This window comes from Ochlerotatus camptorhynchus, unplaced genomic scaffold, assembly GCF_037179485.1.
Source record: "Ochlerotatus camptorhynchus isolate MF236.1 unplaced genomic scaffold, CSIRO-AGI_Acam_v1.1 ptg000191l, whole genome shotgun sequence".
NCBI classification, from domain to species: Eukaryota; Metazoa; Arthropoda; class Insecta; order Diptera; family Culicidae; genus Ochlerotatus; species Ochlerotatus camptorhynchus.
This window is the reverse complement of record NW_027040681.1, coordinates 222588-242851: the sequence shown is the minus strand read 5'-3', so window position 1 is coordinate 242851 and position 20264 is coordinate 222588. Positions and strand designations below refer to the sequence as shown.

General features: G+C 40.9%; 2 protein-coding genes across 2 annotated transcripts; both read left to right on the top strand.

Annotated features, from left to right (window-relative positions):
- Nucleotides 1-15406: 15406 nt before the first annotated feature.
- Nucleotides 15407-16996, top strand: LOC135702305 (uncharacterized). The gene has a single exon (XM_065223336.1). The coding sequence runs from the start codon at nucleotides 15407-15409 to the stop codon at nucleotides 16994-16996; it is 1590 nt and encodes a 529-aa protein (XP_065079408.1).
- Nucleotides 16997-17227: 231 nt separating this feature from the next.
- Nucleotides 17228-19586, top strand: LOC135702304 (uncharacterized). Its single transcript, XM_065223335.1, has 2 exons — nucleotides 17228-18421; nucleotides 18498-19586. The coding sequence occupies exons 1-2, from the start codon at nucleotides 17228-17230 to the stop codon at nucleotides 19584-19586; spliced, it is 2283 nt and encodes a 760-aa protein (XP_065079407.1).
- Nucleotides 19587-20264: the final 678 nt, after the last annotated feature.

The following is a 20264-nucleotide window of genomic DNA, read 5'->3' as shown; positions in this document are numbered from 1 at the left end:
GTAAAAGAATAAAATTTAATCCATTCATCCCAATCGGATTGGTGAACATTCGTGAAAGATCGTAGATACTCGTTAAGGCATCTATGATTTCTCTCCAATGCGCCTATCGACTGTGGATGGTAAGGGGTAGAAAATGTTTGCTTAATTTTTAAGAGTTTGCATACTTTATCAAGAACTTCATTTCGGTACTCAGTTCCTTGATCCGTACGGAGTTCCATAAAGTTACCATAAATTAGTATAAAATTTTCGATGAGTGCTTTTGCGATCACACCTGCTTCTTTAGTCGGTATAGGGGCCAATACAATGTACTTAGTTAGGTTACACTGAATTGTGAGTATATATCTATTTCCATTGTTAGTTTTTGTGAAGGGACCGACTGTGTCTGCAGAGAGCACTTCGAAAGGTTTAAAAGGAGTTGTCGTCACAACTGTCATTTCTTTCGTATGTCTATATAATTTATTTATTTTGCATTTATCGCAATTTTTTATGAAATTTTTAATATCTAATTTCATTTTTTTCCATTTATAAAATTCTCTAAGTTTTAAGTATAACCGGTGTTGTCCGACATGTCCTCCCGTAGGTGTCATGTGGTGACGCGTCAATATTTCTTTGGTTTCTTCCTGCTCTTGTATAAATTTTGGAGGTTTAAATATTACGATTTGATAATTGAAAATGGTATTGTTGGCGATTTCCTTTAATGTTTGCAGGGAAATGTATTTGAAAATTAAATCTTCTTCTGATAGCGCTATCATATCTCTCTTGTATTTCCTTAAAAGTTTTGATATTTCTAGAAGTGAAAACTCTAAAGCTCTACTTCCATTATTATGTTTTATAGGTATCGTCGTCATTCCCAAAATTTTCCTATAATTGTGATTATACAAATATATTGTTATTAGATTGTGGTGCACTTCACAACCAATTTTGAGTAATTTATTAACTTCAAACGGATTTTCAGTTCGCCAGACAGTGAGGTGATCAGTCTCTCTGTTGGGTTCTTCCAATTGTGTGGTATTGTTATTTATGTTTTGTTTTTGTTTGTTGGTCATTGAACGAGTATTGACCACAAGTATCAAAGATTTGAGGTCCTCAGATTTTGTCGGTATTCGCGATAGGGCGTCTGCTCCTACATTTGCTTTTCCTGGTAAATATTCAATATCGAAGTCATATTCTTCGAGGTCAAAACTCATTACTCGAACCGGCAACATGCCCTTACTCCAAAAATATCACGAGCCATAGAAATCCAACGTTACATGGATTTTTCTCCCTTAGTAAAAGTTTTGCTAGCAAAAGCAATTGGCAAATCCTTGTTTCCATACTGTTGCGAAAGAATTGCTCCGCAAGCAATGTCTGATGCATCAGTGGTAAGGATAAAATCTTTGGAGAAATCGGGATATTGTAGGATTCTAGGAGAAAGTAAGTGTCGTTTTAATAGTAGAAAACTTTCCTTTTCTTCCTCCTTCCAAGAAAATGAAGTACCTTTTCTCAATAAATTATTTAATGGTTTCGCCAAGTTTGCAAAGTTGGGAACAAACTTGCGATAGTAATTACAGAAAGCTACAAATCGGCGGACTTCGTCTGCATTTGTAGGTTCTGGATGATCTCTAATTGTTTGAAATTTAGAGTCATCTGGCAGAATGCCATTATTTGTGATTTTGTGACCTAGGTAAGTAACTTCGGTCCTAAAGAATTTGCATTTTTGTGGGTTGAATTTTAAATTGTAAAATCTCATTCTCTGAAATATTTGCTCAAGATTGTTCAAATGATGATCAATTGAGCATCCAATTATTACAATGTCATCAATGTAGACGAATGCGCATTCAGGAGTTAGTCCAGCTAAAGCGATATTCATCATCCGCTGGAAGCTGTTTGGGCTGACATTTCACCCGAATGGTAGTCTTTTGAATTGGAAATGTCCATCTGTGGAAGAAAATGCTGTATATTTTCTAGAGTCTTCCTCTAATGGGATTTGGTGGAATCCAGCCATAAGGTCAAGGGTAGTAAAGTACTTTGCCCTGCCTAGCTGGTCCAAAATTGAATCTATACGCGGCAGTGGAAATTTGTCTGCCAATATTTTTTTGTTTAGTTGACGGTAATCGACAACTAATCTCCATTTCTTTGTGCTATCCTCCGACTTCTTTGGTACTAGTAGAATCGGTGAGTTAAAATGTGATATTGAGGGTTCGATTATATCGTCTGCCATCATTTTGTTAATTTGATTACTGATCTCATTCGCTTGGGAATGTATCTGTTTATAGTTCGGTATGTACACATTAGATTCATTCTGTAAATTAATGGATTGTTTATAAAAATTATTTGTTGTTAAATGTTCGTTAGGTAAGCAAAATGTATCTTGATACTTAAGGATCAAGTTCATGAGTTTGCTTTTTGCAAAAATAGGTACATGTTCTAAGTTCATTTGCAATATTAGTTCATGTTGGATATGTTTTCTGGTAAAATTTTGTTATAGTGCCTCAATGCATCTATTCGTGGCTTGAAGTTTCTTACAACAACTTGGTTTTCTGTTGCGTTTACAAATTTAACATATTTCGATGTCGGAGATACTATAGTATTTCCACAGAAAACACCTGGTTGGATTTCCTGTGATAGTACTATAGAATCTTCTATTATTGGAAAATTCGGTATGGTTCTAATTACTTCGCATCTGGCGGGTAAAGTAAATGCGTCTCCTACGTTATCTTGAATAGGTATGGTAACGCTATGATTCGCTATATTAAAATTGAGCAACCATGATTCGTAGTCGATGTTGCACTTGAATTTGATTAGGAAGTCTCTTCCCAGTATTCCGTCAGTGGGAATGGGGAATTCACTGCTAACTATTTGAAAGTTATGTACTAGGGTTATGTTATCTACAATAAGGGCTGTTTGCATTTCAGCTATTGTTTCAATAGTTGTATTAGTTATACCGTTGATTTTGTATCGTTTATCTATATTTATTTGTTGGTGTGGTGGGATTTTCTCGTCTTTGAATATTGATATATCTGCTCCAGTATCGATGATAAAAGAGCATTTGTTATTTGTCGTTTGCGTCTTTACTGAAATGTAGTTTGACGCCTTGAGGTTCATTGAGAGGATGGTAGTGGTCCTCTCGGAATTTGACCAAAAAAATGTGGCTGTTGGAAATTTGGTTGTTGTTGGTATTGTGGGGCCATTGCGTGTGGGGTGTTTTGCGGTGTTGTCATCGAGGGTGAGAAATTTACTGGAAATGATTGTATTGGTTGGGGGTGTTCTGTTTGAATGGTATAGACGCGTCTTGAAGTATCGCGCCTGCCCCCAAAATTGTTCCGTGGAGGATAATAATTCGAAGAACGTTGGTAATTATTGGAATTAGTCCGGAAATTATTTTGGAACCTATTGTTGCCGCGATGATTGTTATTAAATCTTCCGCGATAAGATGTTGAGTTGCCGCGATGCAATTTGGGATGGTTACCGTATAAGAAAATGTTGGTAGACTGTGTACTGGCGAACTGAAGCCGTTGTGGCACGAGTGATTGGTGATGGAAAGTGGACGCAGGCCTTGTTTTCTCTGCTGAGATCCCTCTAGTTGGAGCAGTTAGAGTTTGTTTCGTGGTTGATGGGGATTTACGCTGCTGGGAGGAACGAAAGGCAAGAGTGCTGTTTTTAACACCTGTTGAAGATATAGTGGCAGCATATCTATGGAAGCTCTTAGAAATCTTCGTGATCAACGTGATGTCATGGATTTCTTTACAACATATTGGGTGAGATCATTCTTTTATTTTTTTCTTAGCTTTCATTCCATTATTATATGAAAAATTAAATTTGTGGGCACCCGATTGATGCGAAATGGATGTGGAGAGTGGAAATGCCAACTCCCTGTCTTTAACATTTTGTGAAAAGAGGGTGGGCTCTTCTCCCCACTCATTGGGACATCCTCCTGTTGGATGGCCTGTTTTTTTTTGACCGGTTGTATGATCCTGTTGTTGGAAAGATATTCTCAATTATTCCGTGGATGCAAGTGGGCGATGTTGCTCACTGATTCACCCAAACTGTTTTTGGCCCTTCATACAATGGCAGGTTGAATACAATTAGAAGCTTCGGCTTTCCTCAGCTGATAGATGGACAAAGGCTGTGCAAAGCGGCTGCTTTTCGACTTTGCCAGATGACCAGCTTCACGGCGGATCTTCTGCGTGGACACCGGTGTGGAGAACATTACGTTTGCCAGATGGTCGTAAACCAGCATTTCGCCGTTGGATAGTGAACGGATCTTTAGGACATCCTTTATGGGGGAGGTTGCCTTCCATTTTTTTTCTTCGTAGTGCTACTGTCCGTGACGTCGATTTCCTGTGTCAAACGGTCCTGTTGGTGCATTTGGACTGATATGCATTAGATAGTGCTGGGAAAATGTAAAGTATGCGTTATATTTTTTGTAATTGGGATCGTGACGTCATTTTCAAGCAATTGGGATTAATTGATTTTTTTTTTGAAAAAGCGTCGCTTTGAAACGATTAAGGCTTTTTTCATTTTATGGCGTCGTTTTGAAACCATTGAGGCAGATTTAGCAGTTTATTTTTTTTGCGGTGGCATCGTTTTGAAACGATTTGAGCAGATTTTGTGTTTTCTGTAATGGCGTCGTTTTAAAACGATTGAGGCAGATTTAGCATTTTTTTGGCAGTGGCATCGTTTTGAAACGATTTAGGCAGATTTTGCGTTTTCTCTAAGCAGGCTTGGTAGTTTTTTTCCTCGCAATGGCGTCGTCTTGAGACGAATAAGGCAGATTTGGCGTTGTTTGTAAACGAATTAACCACATCTAGCAGTTTTTATTATTTTTTTTTGCGGTGCGTGAGGGCTACAGTTATTTTCAAACCAATTGATATTAGCGTGGCTTCTTGAGGACAGAAAACCAAATGAGCTTATGGAAGATTCCGTATGGCTTAGTTAAATCTGGCAGGATCGCCAATGTGCGACTTACCTTGTGAAAAGCTGGTCCGAAAGTGAGTGGAGAGTTGCCCGTGTGTTTATGAAGCGTTGCCATAGAGACCTCTGTTTACCAGCATTGAACTGTTGCGCTTACAACGGAGGGCTGCACACACGGCTTGCTGACTCGTTAGGCGTCAAGTTAAGACCTGCTTACACTAGCGCTAATATATGCCACACACTGTTGATGAAAAAAGTTAGAGGCAAATGAAGGTAAATGAATGCATGAAATGAATGTAAATGATTTTCCATGCCTGGCGCTAGCTTTAACGATTGGTACGCAAGACTGAAATTTTTCTTTAAAGTGAATGGCCTACGGGAAGTTGAAACAAACTTTGGATTGGGCAAACAAAAAACAGGTTGGCGACTTCAATAGAGGGGCTGGTAGCAGTAGAGGTCCAGTCAAGAACCGTCTGGCATTACGGATCAAAACCGACGAATTACAGGCAAGAAGGAAGAGAAATGACGAGACCTAAGCCAGATTATTCACAAATGATCTGCAACTTTTGTGGAATAAAAGGCCACATAAAAAGAAAATGTTTCAAATTAAAGAATCTTCATAGGGATACAGTTAGCCTGGTAGAATCTTACAAACCAGGGCCATCTGCGGATCGACACATAGCTGAACTACTGGAGGGGATGCGAATAAATGACTCGGATGGAGAGGAGAGCGTTTCAGGTGAATTGGAATGCATGTTGGTGTCGTCTATTAATAAGATAAGTGATCCGTGTTTAGTTGTCGTTGACATAGAAGGAAATGCTATCCAAATGGAAGTTGATTGCGGTTCGTTTCAGTTATTAGTAAAGGTAGATATTTGTCCAAATTCCAGCCCTTTGCGGCAATATAGCAAAAAATTAATAGTGGTCAATGGATTGAAACTCAAAATTGAGGGAGAGGCAAGGGTCATGGTTAAATTCAATAATAAGGAAGAGTTGATGCAATTGCTGGTACTTGATTGTGAAAATGACTTTTTTTCTATAATGGGCCGAACTTGGCTGGATGTTTTCTATTCCAATTGGAGGTCATGAAACTGAGGTTGATGAGATAAAAATGAGGTATAACCATGTATTTGAGAAAAACTTTTCGGCACCCATTAAGGGATTCCAAGCGCAATTGGTTATGAAGGACGAGTCTCCTATTTTCAAGAACGCTTATAATGTTCCATATAGATTAAAAAAAAAGTTGCTGAGTATCTGGACAAGTTAGAAAAAGAAAAAGTTTTTTTTTTTCCTTTGGTTTGTTTTTTCCGTCGATCTTGTTTTCCGTGCTGAGCACCAATGCTACCGACGTGCCAGGAAGGCAGCTCCCACACCTGGACCCTATCTATCGACCCATCAACTCATGAACCGGGGACCAACGGCTTTACTTCCCATCCGAAGGAAGGCGTGATCAGAGATGTTATGCCTCAGAACATCCCGGCGGCGCCGACTGGTATTGAACCCAGGCCTGCTGGGGTGAGAGGTAATCACGCTTACCACTACACCACCGGCGCCGTTGTAAAGAAAAAGTTATCACGCCAATAGATACAGGCGAATGGGCTTCGCCGATAATAATTGTTATGAAGAAGAATAACGATATTCGGTTAGTAATTGATTGTAAAGTGTCTATCAACAAGTCAATAATACCAAATACTTATCCATTACCTACAGCGCAAGATATTTTTGCAAATTTAGCTGGATGTAAGGTTTTTTGTGCCCTTGATTTGGAAGGAGCTTACACACAACTTGAGTTATCGGAAAGATCGAAGAAATTTGTGGTCATTAACACTATGAAAGGATTGTACATTTACAACAGGCTTCCCCAAGGAGTATATTCAAGTGCTTCTATTTTTCAGCAAGTAATGGACAAGGTCTTAGAAGGTATAACATTTTTATCATGCTCTTTGGACGATGTGCTGATCGCTGGGAGAAACATGCAGGAATGCAGGAAAAATATTTTCATGGTTTTGGAGAGGTTAGCCAATGCTTACATTTAAGTAAATTTCGAAAAGTGTATTTTTTTGTATCAGAGCTGACCTATTTAGGGCATATTATTAGTGAGAAAGGTTTAATGCCTTGGCCAGATAAAATTTCAACTATTGAAAAAGCAAAGCCTCTAAAAAATGAATCTGAGTTGAAATCATGTCTCGGTTTGTTGAATTACTATCATAAGTTCATTCCACATTTATCCAGGGAATTATATCACTTGTATAATTTACTCAGGAATAACGTGAAGTACATTTGGGATGACAACTGTCAGAAAGCTTTTGAAGATAGCAAGCATATTTTACTGAAAACAAATTTTCTCGAGTTTTATGATCCTAAGAAGCCGGTTGTGGTTATCTCAGATGCATCTAGTTATGGTCTCGGTGGCCTAATAGCACATGTAGTGGATGATAAAGAAAAACCGATTAGCTTTACCCCATTTTCATTGAATCAAGCCCAGAAAAAGTATCCAATTCTACACCTGGAAGCATTAGCACTAGTTTGTACGTTTACAGTTTACACTGATCATAAGCCATTGGTAGGGATATTTGGGAAAACGGGTAACAATTCGATTTATGTAACTAGACTCCAAAGATTTATCTTGGACTTATAGATTTACGACTTTGATATAATTTATAGATCCTCACACAAGTTGGAAAATGCGGACTTTTGTTCGAGATTCCCTTTGACGCAGGATGTTCCTGAAGAACTAGACGCAAATGTTATTAAAAGTATAAATTTTAGTAAAAATATCCCCATTGATTACAAAATGATTGCTGAAGGGACCAATAATGATAAGTTTTTGCAGGGAATGAAATGATTTATGCACAATGGTTGGCCAGAAAAAGTGAGGAAACGTTTCAGTGAAGTTTTCGCAAACCAACAAGATTTGGAGTCATTCGACGATTGTCTACTTTACAAAGACAGAGTAATTGTACCAAAAACATATCAAAGAGAAGTTTTTAAGCTTTGAAGCACCATCTAAAGATCTAAAAGTCATTGCAAGACATTTTTGCTGAGAAATTTGAAATAAGAAAACTAGAGCAAAATAACTGTTTTTATAGAGCCACCATAACTCAATTCAAGAAAATAGCTCTTATTCGGCCAATTTAGGAGATACAATAAAGTTGTTTTCAACAAAGTTACTTGAAATTAGCTCAGCTATAACTTTGCCGAAAAATGTATATCTTAATTAATTCAAACAAAAAAGTTAGGTTTTTGATTTTTATGATAATAAGAACCACCCTAGAATTAATTGTCATAAAAATGAGGGCCAAACTATAAAAAACAACTTTGTAGAATAGTATTTTAGTTTAAAGTTTCAATTTCAGGCTCAAAACGTATCATTCCACCTAAATCTGCATTCTGGACCACTGTGCAATGGGCTTTTGTATACAATATTTGATACATTGCATGAAATGTTTCAGAACTTTACATGATATATAATGTAAACTTATATGATATGTGGCGCTCCATTTATGTGCATCATACTGAACAGAAGTTAACACTACTTTTTCGAACTGTGAAGAATCAAACCCATCTTGCACTTCGATCTGATACTCATCTCTCCTTGTCGAAATTTGGCCCAAACTTCTCCACTATATTCAACTGTTTCTGTAGAAAGCGTATGTATGTATGTATGATCACATTCCACTAAGTTAGTTGTGGGTTGAGCTGTGAGTTATTATCGCCTCCGACTGAACATAATAAACCGCTAACCTTTCGAATCGTATGTAAGATCGTCCAGCGTAAAAGTGCCCTCTTACGTTAAAAGCACACCCACACTTGATTTCTCACCAGCTGGAAATGGAACGGAAAAGGATCCGGTTCATCATAGTGAGAAATTGATTGATTGTGATGTTATATGGTTCTTTGTGTACTCCGCCGTGGTCAGTTTGGGTCGTCGTCGTGGCAGCATGGAAGCAGGAAATTCGATCCCTTCATTCTGGAGCTCGAAGGGTTCAGAAGTCATAAATCATTTGATTGCCGACTGTGGAAATACATTCCGAATGCGATTGGCTCCCGAGCTATCCGAGCGCGGCCACAAGCGTGGAGGTTAGGGTGGTTCAACGTATCAATTTTCGTCCACCATGCTCAATCTATTCCAAATCAGGTCCTGATCATTCTCCTAAAATTTGAGGTTATTTGAATATTTATTCATACTTCCCGGTAGTCTAGTGGTAAGCGTGGGGCCTGGGTTCAATCCCAGTTGGTATGGTCGTGTATGACTCATTAAATCTCTGATCACACCTTCATTCGGAAGGGAAGTTAAGCCGTTGGTCCCGGCTTATGAGTTGATGGGTCGATAAGTTGGGTCCAGGTGTGGGAGCTGCTGCCTCCCTGGCGTCGGTACTCAGTACGGAAAACAAGATCGACGGAAAACAAATCAAGGAAAAAAAAAATGCAAACCCAACGCCATTTGAAGAAATTACTTCTTGACGATTTTATTCAACTACATGCTTAATAATATTTGTGCAATTTTTAATAATATCTTCTGTTCAGGCTTTTTTTCACATAAATCTGGAGAATTTATGCAACCACAACATGGACTTCCGGTAAAAAAAGGGTAGAGACACAGAGAGAGTTGTCTTTCCTTTAGTGATTGTTTTCATTATTTATGACGAGGCACGCACCACACAGACACTAGAAAATTTATTACATACATTGACATGTCCGTTGCATGAGTTCCGAACCATGTACCTTCCGATCACCAGCCGCTTGCCTTGTCATCTGAGCTATCCTAGAATACATCATATGGGTTCCTCAATATTCAATAAAAGATTGCTTTAAACTGAATATCTATCAGCACTCCCGATCGTTCCAACGTCCAATGGAAATCATTAATTCATTCATCGTTGTTTTACATAAGACTAAACCTTCCTCTTTACCTCTCCAATTTCCAAGGAAAGGATGCTGGTTTATTATTAAACTAAATCAATGAATTTGTTGTCGTGAGTGACGTGATCGATGATTACGTTTAAGAACACAAATAAAAAAAAGGATTGAGCTTGGGATTGAATTCGCAACCTTCTGCTTGGAAAGCAGAAACGGTAACCACTACTCTGCTGATTTCGTATTGGCTGAACTAGTGTTGTGGAATAATGAATCTAATACGTCGTTTATAAAGCATTTACATGGATGCATAGTGGTATAAGAGCTATTTTGATGACTGTATTAAAATGTATTCAGCAATATTGTAAAGCAACGCAATGAAATCTAATAATGGAGCCATAAAACCTTTATAAGACGTCTAATAAAGCATGTGATTACATCAATTGAAAACAGTCGAACTAATGCGTCAATGCATGTGCAAATTACACTGATTTAGTTTGTTATTAGATCAAACTTCTGGTGTGGAATTAAGAAGAAAGTCAACGTTTACATAGCTTTTAACTAGTAAATTAATCATATCAGAGCTACAGCAGCGGAATAAAGGCGCATTTATCGCTCTCAATGAGGTTTTTCCGCACATAGTTTGACATCCCGTTTTATTCAGCTTTGTACACTGTTATACAACATTTATTCAATATGTATGTAACACATGTGCGTATGTGACTGATATGCTTAATCGACTGCATCTTGCACTTGTGACATAGTAGCCTGGTTTATTTTTGTCCTATTCTTCGAGCCAAGCACACCAATGTTGCTTGCTGAGTAGTTGATGGAGCATGTCGGAAGAACATCATCTTCATAATCAATTAATCACTAATTATCCTGACGTTCAAAATGCGATCTTCAGCAAAGTTGTAGCTAGGAAAATTTTTATCGTAGTAAGATAGCAAACTTTTCCGTAGATTATTACAGTAAAGGGCTAGAACGATTGAGAACAAAAAGTTTCCTTTTCCAATAGTAATTTCCGTATAAACTTCAAGCGGCCAGTGAAGTATGAGTTTGCATTCAAACGAATTCAAATTTTTAGAGAATTATCAGGACTTGATTTGAAAATGATTGAGCTCAGTGAAGAAAACTCAATATTTTGATCCACCCTAGTGGAGGTGTGATATGAATTGAAATTTACTCTGATATTCCTCTTCTGTTTGCAGATGAAATATTTACTGTGCTTTATACCATAACTTTGTTTATTGAAAATGCAACGTATGGACTAACACATATCTCACTGAATGCTTAAAGCCAGTGCTTTGGAAACCCTGCTAGTTACGGTTAGCATTGTTTCACATTGCTCAACGATTTTTACTGTTCTTGCAATAGTATTGGCCTAAATATATTAGTGCGTTATTGTGAAATGGTGGAATTAGCCGGTGAAATTTGTGAAAATATTGCGGTAGGGTAGGGTTTTGCATGATAAAAAATAAAAAAAGGTTATTAATTTCCCAGTGAAAACATTCAAGGGAGACAGTTACAGCGGATCAAATGAACTTATAAATTCTTAGGATAAAGCCCGCCTTGTATACAAGTTGCCAATACTACGCGCTACAGAACGTTTGACATATCTCTTTGATGTGTTAGTAGTCGAACAAGATTTTTATGAATGACGGCGATCGAGATGGGAAATGACAGGTGGGCAGGAACTCACGGTCTCCCAGTGTTGGTGAGTTCTTTGCCGTTAATGTTCACGAAAAGTTCACTATTTTGCCATACAGAAATTCAAAACAAAAAAATTTATCTGCGGATTTGGACAGTTGTTGACCTGTTTCATACTACCGGAAGATGTATGCTGGTCACAAATGCCGTGTCAAACTGATTTCCTATGCAATTAATCGATCTTTGATGTGAATTTCGCTAATAAACACGAAGAGCATTTCTTATAGCAAAACTTGCCATAACAAAATGGGCGGTTCATTTTAGTAAACAAACTAACACTTCTTCCGACTGTGTCACCTCTCTTACTCGCCTAGGACGTCGATACTATAAGTTCCCGATGTGTATAATTGTGTTTACAATTTGCAGGCAGGTACTTACGAGTACGATGGAAATCTAGAGAGAAATCGCGGATAAAGAGGATCAGCTGCATACCAACTCATTAGAGGACGTATTTTGGTGCTCTTCATCAATCCTCGACACCCCTAGAGGCAATAGAACTGGAAACGAGTATGAAAATGATGACGATTTCGAGGATGGTATCAATGTCACTCTTGTGTCGACGTCTGGTAACATTATTACTAAAAATTGTAATAAGGATCAATATCAACTAAAACCCCCTACTCAAAAACATCCAATAAAACGGCTTAACGGTGCTGCAAAGAAAAGGTTTAAGCACCTAATTAATCAAGGCCATAAGCCTGAAGATGCACATGTTCTGGCTGAAAAGCCATTTATAACTCCCTGTCCAGATCCAGCTAAGCGTCGAAGAAATGCAGACTTAAATCGATCAAACAACAGTGATAAGAATCCTCCGAAAAAGTCCATCAACTCATGAAGCGGGGACCAACGGTTTCACTTCCCTTCCGAAGGAAGGCATGATCAGAGATGTTATGCCTCAGAACATCCCAGTGGCACCGACTGAGATTGAACCCAGGCCTGCTGAGGTGAGAGGTAATTACGCTTACCACTACACCACTGGCGCCAAAGATCAGTCTTATTTGCGTCTATTTTGGAAATGAATACGCTATATCGAAACTACGGTCGCATCGCTTATCAAGGGTAAATCCTGATCCAACAAATCTAACCTACTAACAAAATCTCCCTTCTGTAACCTTTAAGAAGACGCAAAAGTAAACATGGTCCCCTGATCAACAAAGGTCATTCTAATATTCCTTCCCTACTCCCACCTGATTGCACGGACGTGGTCGTTGTATATCTTTAAATATGGAGTCACTAAAACTTGTACATTGTGAATTGATGATCACTCCCAGTCTTATTCAGTGAAATCAATGTGCAATTCCACTGATTCTGATCAATCACGGAGTGCAACCATTGATATGTGCAGTTAGTCTAAGCTAAGCTAAGGTAGCCTGTTTCGTCATTTTTTTCCTTGATTTGTTTTCGGTGATCTCGTCCGTACTGAGTACCAATGCTACCGACGCCAGGGAAGCAGATTCCAAACCTTGTATACCATCAACTCGTGGACCTGGGGCACCATCCACTCAGGGACCATCATCTCATGAACTGGGGACCAACGGCCTACTTCGGCGTGATCAGAGTTGTCATGCCTCAGAAAATCCCGTCGGCGCCGACTGGGATTGAACCCAGGCCCTTTGGAGTGAGAGGCAATCACGCTTACCACTACAGCACCGGCACCACTTCTGTTTTGTCATGTCTTTTGTGCCAAATTTATATATATTGGCATGTCCCGAAAATACTTCATTAATTGCATTATATCCATCGATCATCGACTGGATATGCTTTCGGCAACGTGGGGCTTTTTAGGTAGTGATGAAACGTCGCTAGAACTATTCCACAGCGGCTGTATATGAGCAAGTCAAACGCACACTCTTTTGCCTATAGATCTAAAGAAATACTTTAAGTCTCCTCATCCATTAATGTATAAGTTAGGTAAAGGAGTGTGCGTATGGATAGTACTGCCCAAGTAACAATTCAAGCTGAATTGTAAGAACAAAAGTTGATTATTGGTTGATTTAAGGTGTACGAAGCTGATCAACACCAGGTTGAATAGACAGCTGATTAGTAGTGCATGAAGCGCATTGTATCCCCATAATTCAACCTCAATAAATTAGCTAATATAAAGACTGAACAAGACTTATTTAAGCTTAATACGACTCCACACACCAGCAATGCGCTACAAATATTCTGATAGCTTGATAGAATAATATGAATTTATTGCACAATATTGTTAAATGTCGTCAGTGTCATTTGTTGCCTTTTCGACATTTTAGTTATTCTAAATTCACTGCCTACCTACCTGCCTATCCCAAGCCGCACAAAGAGTAGAGACAAGGAAGAAGAGCTTTTTAAGAATAGCTCCACCTAGAAGTGGACTGCGACGACGTCGGAGGTATTAACATTAGTATTTATTCCTGTCTTTTGTCTGTTCACCACTTTATATTGCACTTAACTTTCAGACCGCATTTCAAAATATATAACTGAACTATGGCACTAAAATAGCACCGAAATACATCGCGCACTTGTGTCCACATTGTGTTTACTGCACTTGAAAAGAGAGCAATGTTTTACTGTCACAATTTTTTGTTTACAATTCTGCATTGCTGAATAATACTCTTCCGGTTGCTATTATTCAACTTAATTTTGACGTGCTTCATGTTAATGATCGTACCTTCTACCTCAAATATGCTTATGTAGTCGAGTGGGTAAAGTTGACGCCTGTGAATCAGCGACTGCCGGTTCGAATCCCGAAATGTAAAGGTAATTTTAAGACATATAATAACAATATAAATATTTAAATCCAATTAGTCAGCAACATTCTAAAGCTGTCTCATAAAAAAATTGATATATGATATGAAGCGGTCTTCCATTATATTTTTTTTTAAATAAAAAATGAAGGCTGAACAAGTATTGAAAAGACTGTTGGTTAATGCCTTTGTTAGAGCACCACCCTAACAAGAAAATACTCGTGCACTAGATTTAGCATACAAATGAATTTCCGTCCTCTGTATCATACTACACATTCGATCACTATATACAGTAACTCACATTAGATAAGCTTATCAATGCTTTCGCCTATCGAAGCAGTGATCGATCGGAAAGGCCTTTTGCTAATCCGTTTCACATGTTGATTCTCCCAGCAGGGATCAGATCTTTGTGCTGGACCAACAGATCAGTCGAAATATACACATCAATCCAAACGTACCTATATACACGTCGTCCGCTTCTATCTTGCGATAACCGGGAGAGTGAAATAAATCTTGATTCGTATCGTTTTTGAACCGCGCGTTTTTTCCTATTGCTAACGGAAAGAAGTAGTGTTCGATTGCCACCGATTCTCGCGCCTTTTTCGACCCCGCTTAATAATTTTATGGTCCTTCGAGCCGGATGTGCGCGATTTAATACGGACAATCGCGGACAGTTTTTAGTGAACTATTCTCGCTGTCGGTAAAGGTGAAAATTTGCCTATCGTGTGGCTCTCGAACCTTTCGCCGCGTGTGAAGTGTGGAGAACATTGTTTGTGACCTGTAATAAGAAACGAATAGTGTGCGCAAAGTGAACTGTCGTTTCTGATTGATTGCGCTGAAAATCATTCCGGCTGCAAGTGATAGAAAAGAATTTCTTCGAACATTGTGGAACCTCGTGGCATAAGGCAAGGCTTGGCTTGGGTCTGCATTGTCCTGAGTGGACAAAGGAACCTAATCTTTTGATCGTCGGACAAGGTCATCGGTAGTATTAATTACTATAAGCACGTGAGTACTGCATGCAAATAGGCATTGAGAAAACGTAAGATAAATTTGAGCTTTCTGCGAAGTTAAGAGTGATTCAAAATTGATCGATTTTGCTACACTCGATCGAACGTCACTGCTGCTTTCATCCAAGCTTAGTGTAGGTTGCGTTGTGGGCTATGGTAGTGAGAGATTCGCATTTTTGAACATCTTTTGGGCTTGGCTGGTCGCTGTGGAAGATGGCACCGGGATTGAGGACACTTTGTCACCAAGAGCGGTTCTATTTGGACACGTTGGCCAACGCAAAGCAATTTGTTTCTGGTTACGACGCAGAGCAACATAGACGGCAACTAGCAGGATGGAAGCAACGGATTGATGGCTTGGATGAGAAATTTCATGCCAATCGCCTGGCCATTGAATTATCGTTCGACGATGAAGATGAAGATGAGCAGGAAGAAGATGAAGTTGAGGTTGCAGAAAAGGAAGCGGAGAAGGCTGCCGCTCAAGAAAGCAATTGGCTTATTCGGCAGAAATTCGAACTTGATTACGTTTTGGTGTACAGCTTCTTGGCTAACGAAATTAAAAGGCATGCATCGTGTTCCCAACCTAACCTCAACCAACATCCACCTATTCAGTCGCGGGTCAATCTGCCTAATGTGAAACTGCCAAGTTTTGATGGCACCATTTCGGAATGGATCACTTTTCGCGATTCATTCAAATCGCTTATCGACTCCAATGCTGATTTTTCGCATTTCGATAAATTTTCCTACCTTATGGTGTCTCTGACGAAAGACGCGAGGAAGGTGATCGAAGCTATAGAGCTTACAGCTGCCAATTATCCTGTCGCCTGGCAGCTGCTTGAAAATAGGTTTGAGAATAAGAAGCTTATCTTCAAGACATACATGGACGCTCTATTTTCGATTGAGCCCATGAAACGGGAATCGTATGAATCGTTGACGCGGTTGGTCGACGAGTTCGAGCGAAACCTAAAGATGATTGACAAAATGGGATTCTTAACGGAGAACTGGAGTGTATTTCTGGCTCACATGGTCTGCTGTCGTCTCGATCCCTCAACCCTCAAGCAGTGGGAGTCATTCTATCGTTCAACAGAAGTTCCAGAATACCACGATCTTATGGCCTTTTTGCGTGGTCATTTATCCGTTCTCCAGTCGTTGCCGTCGTCCAAATCGTATTCGTCGGATTCTCACAAACCGGAGCAGCATCGGCCGCTGAAATCGAAGGCCGTCTACGCCGTCACCAGTTCAGCGACCAGCTCGTGTCCGTTTTGCTCGAAGTCCGCCCACTCTCCATTCAAATGCGAATTCTTCCAAGGGTTGTCAGTTAAGCAACGCTTCGATCTTGTGAAGAAAAAGAACTTGTGCATTAATTGTTTATCGCCGGAGCACATGGTTCGCAAATGTTCATCTGGTACATGCCGAGTAGACAAGTGTCACCAAAGGCATCACACTATGCTCCATCAAGCATCGATTGATCATCCATCTACTCCTACTAACCCAAACGCTCCACGTTCATTTCCTGTCCAGCCGGGAAATCCTCCGAATCAGTCCTTCTCGCAAACTCACTCGCCATCGTCGTCGTCATCGTCTGGAAGCCAACAGCCCTCTGTCACTAGCCTTGTGTCCACCAACGTCGTTGGAGCTCCTTCTGTTCCTGCTACTGTGCTGCTGCAGACGGCAATCATCAAGGTGTTCGCTTCGAATGGACAACCCCAGTGGGCCAGAGCCCTGTTAGATCCAGCGTCGCAGTTGAACCTTATCACCGAGAACATCGTCCAAAGGCTGAAGTTGCGCCGCTACCACTGGCATTAGGAGATTGGGGGTGTAGGCAACTCTGTAATCGTTTCGTCCTACGCTGTTCACGTTCAGATGGGGTCTCACTGTACGGACTTCAAGGCTGTTCAATCGTTTCACATCTTGAAAAATATCACCCAAGATCTTCCTACTAGAACTCTTGATACCTCTACATTGCAACTTCCACCAAACGTTGTCCTAGCAGACCCGAAGTTCTTTGTGCCGAGCTCTATCGATATACTCCTCGGCATGGAACTATACTACGACTTGCTGCTAGATGGATTCGCGAAGCTGGGTCCTGAAAAGCCGATCCTCCAAAACACCGTCTTCGGTTGGGTAGCGTCAGGCAAAATAGGTTCCGGACAGTGCGACTCAACTCCAAAGGTAGCCCACGTATGCAGTGACCAGTTTCTTGATTCACTAATCACTCGTTTCTGGGAAGTCGAGTCATGTTGGTCAGCAAGTACCCAGTCTGCGGAGGAAGTCGCATGTGAAGAACATTTTGTCGCAAACACATATCGGGATGATTCGGGACGGTTCGTAGTCACCCTTCCGAAGCATACATCTATTCTGTCCCAACTCGGAGATTCCAAGCAGATTGCCACTAGAAGATTTCTCGCCTTAGAACGTCGTCTCGATGCAAATCCTCCGCTGAAACAAGCCTACACTAACTTTATCGATGAGTATCTTCAGCTGGGTCACATGCGAGAAGTCAACGATTCCACATGTTCACCTGCTGTCCCGTCCTATTACCTACCACATCACGGAGTAGAGAAAGCGGACAGCACAACCACAAAACTATGCGTCGTATTCGACGGCTCCTGTCGGACGGACAGTGGAGTTTCGCTGAACCAGGCACTGATGGTTGGATCAGTTGTCCAGGATGACCTCTTAGCCATACACCTTCGCTTTCGTATGAATCGTATTGCCCTGATTGCAGATATCGAAAAGATGTACCGTCAGCTTCTCATTCATCTTTTGGACTACCCACTCCAGCGTATTCTCTGGCGCAGATCGTTATCAGAACTGATACGCACCTACGAACTCATGACAGTCACCTATGGTACTGCGTCAGCCCCGTTTTTGGCTACTCGATGCCTAAAAGAGCTGTCTAAACAAGGTGCTGAAGATTTTCCACTGGCGTCGCTAACGTTGGCAAAAGATTTTTATGTGGACGATATGCTGACAGGTGTCTACGACGAAGAAGAAGGAGAAGAACTCTGCAAGCAATTACTGGCGCTTCTGAAGTCCGCCGGTTTCAGCCTTCGCAAGTGGGCATCAAATTCAACTGAAGTCCTCCCGAAAATTCCCATTGAACTGCGTGACGAACGATCAGTGTTAGCCCTGGCTTCACCCTCTACTTCGATCAAAACTCTCGGAATCCAATGGCAGCCCTCCTCGGACACGTACAGCTACGCAGTTCCCGAATGGTCAACTCAAATTGTAATTACTCGGCGTGTCGTAGCCTCTGATCTTGCCAAACTGTTTCTTCCTCTTGGATTGCTCGGTCCTGTCGTAGTTCTGGCCAAAATCTTCGTACAATCACTTTGGCAGACTACTACTTCGTGGGACGAACATTCAACAGCAATATTGGCGGGAATGGCGCGACAGCTTAATCGACTTGCCACTGATATCCATCCCACGATGGGCCGCGTTCGCACGAGATCCTGTCCTCGTCGAGTTACACGGATTCTGCGACGCATCTGAACGCGCATACGGTGCCTGCGTCTACTTGCGGACCGTATCTATCGACGGAAGCATCTCCGTCAGACTACTGTGTGCTAAATCGAGAGTGGCACCTAGCGGAAAGTCGAAGAACTCGGTTCTGCTCAAACTGCCGTTGCTAGAGCTCTCATCGGCACTTCTTTTGGCTCATCTGTACGACAAGGTCAGCTTGAGCATAAGCCTGAAGACAAAGCCCTTCTTCTGGACAGACTCCATGATAGTGCTTTGCCAGATTCGTTCACCACCTGCTCGATGGAAGAAGTTCATCGCCAATCGTGTGTCGGAGATCCAGCGTCTTACCGCTGGAGGTATCTGGTCACATGTTCCCGGTTCCGAGAATCCAGCGGACATTATTTCACGTGGTATGAGTCTTGCGGACATGAGAAATACACCTGCCTGGTGGATTGGACCTCAGTGGCTGAATCAACCATCTCGCTTCTGGCCACCGATCAATCAACCAATTCCTGACAATCTACCAAACATCGCCCAAGCGGAACGTCCGATATCGCTGCCGGTACAAGCAGTACCCCCCAACGAACTCTTTGAACTTCGTTCTTCATTTCCTCGTCTGGTGCGGCTAGTCACCTATCTACGCCGTTTCCAACACAACGTTTCGTACCAGAACCGCAACAACCGAAAAACTGGACATCTCACCACGTTCGAGCTGAATGACACTACACAGTTTCTCGTTCGGATCGCTCAGCAAGAATCATTTGCCCGAGAGTTGTCTGAAATCAGCACCAAAAACCTTTCACCAATTCTGATCAACGGGATCCTGCGTGTGGGTGGACGTCTGCGGCATGCAGCCATTTCGGAAGACAGAAAACACCCAATGATCCTGCCCGCTCGTCACACGCTCACGGAACGAATATTGGTCCACTAGCACGAAAAACATCTCCACGCAGGGCCGCAACTGCTCGTCGCCTGTGTCCGAGAAAAGTTTTGGCCACTTCGTATCCATAACCTTGCACGGAAGGTGGTGCATTCCTGTGTGAATTGCTACCGCTGCAAGCCCAACAACCTCGAGCAGTTAATGGGTGTTCTCCCACCTGAGCGAGTTACGCCAACGCTCACAATTTTAAGACATATAATAACAATATAAATATTTAAATCCAATTAGTCAGCAACATTCTAAAGCAGTCTCATAAAAAAAATTGATATATGATATGAAGCGGTCTTCCATTATATTTTTTTTTAAATAAAAAATGAAGGCTGAACAAGTGTTGAAAAGACTGTTGGTTAATGCCTTTGTTAGAGCACCACCCTAACAAGAAAATACTCGTGCACTAGATTTAGCATACAAATGAATTTCCGTCCTCTGTATCATACTACACATTCGATCACTATATACAGTAACTCACATTAGATAAGCTTATCAATGCTTTCGCCTATCGAAGCAGTGATCGATCGGAAAGGCCTTTTGCTAATCCGTTTCACATGTTGATTCTCCCAGCAGGGATCAGATCTTTGTGCTGGACCAACAGATCAGTCGAAATATACACATCAATCCAAACGTACCTATATACACGTCGTCCGCTTCTATCTTGCGATAACCGGGAGA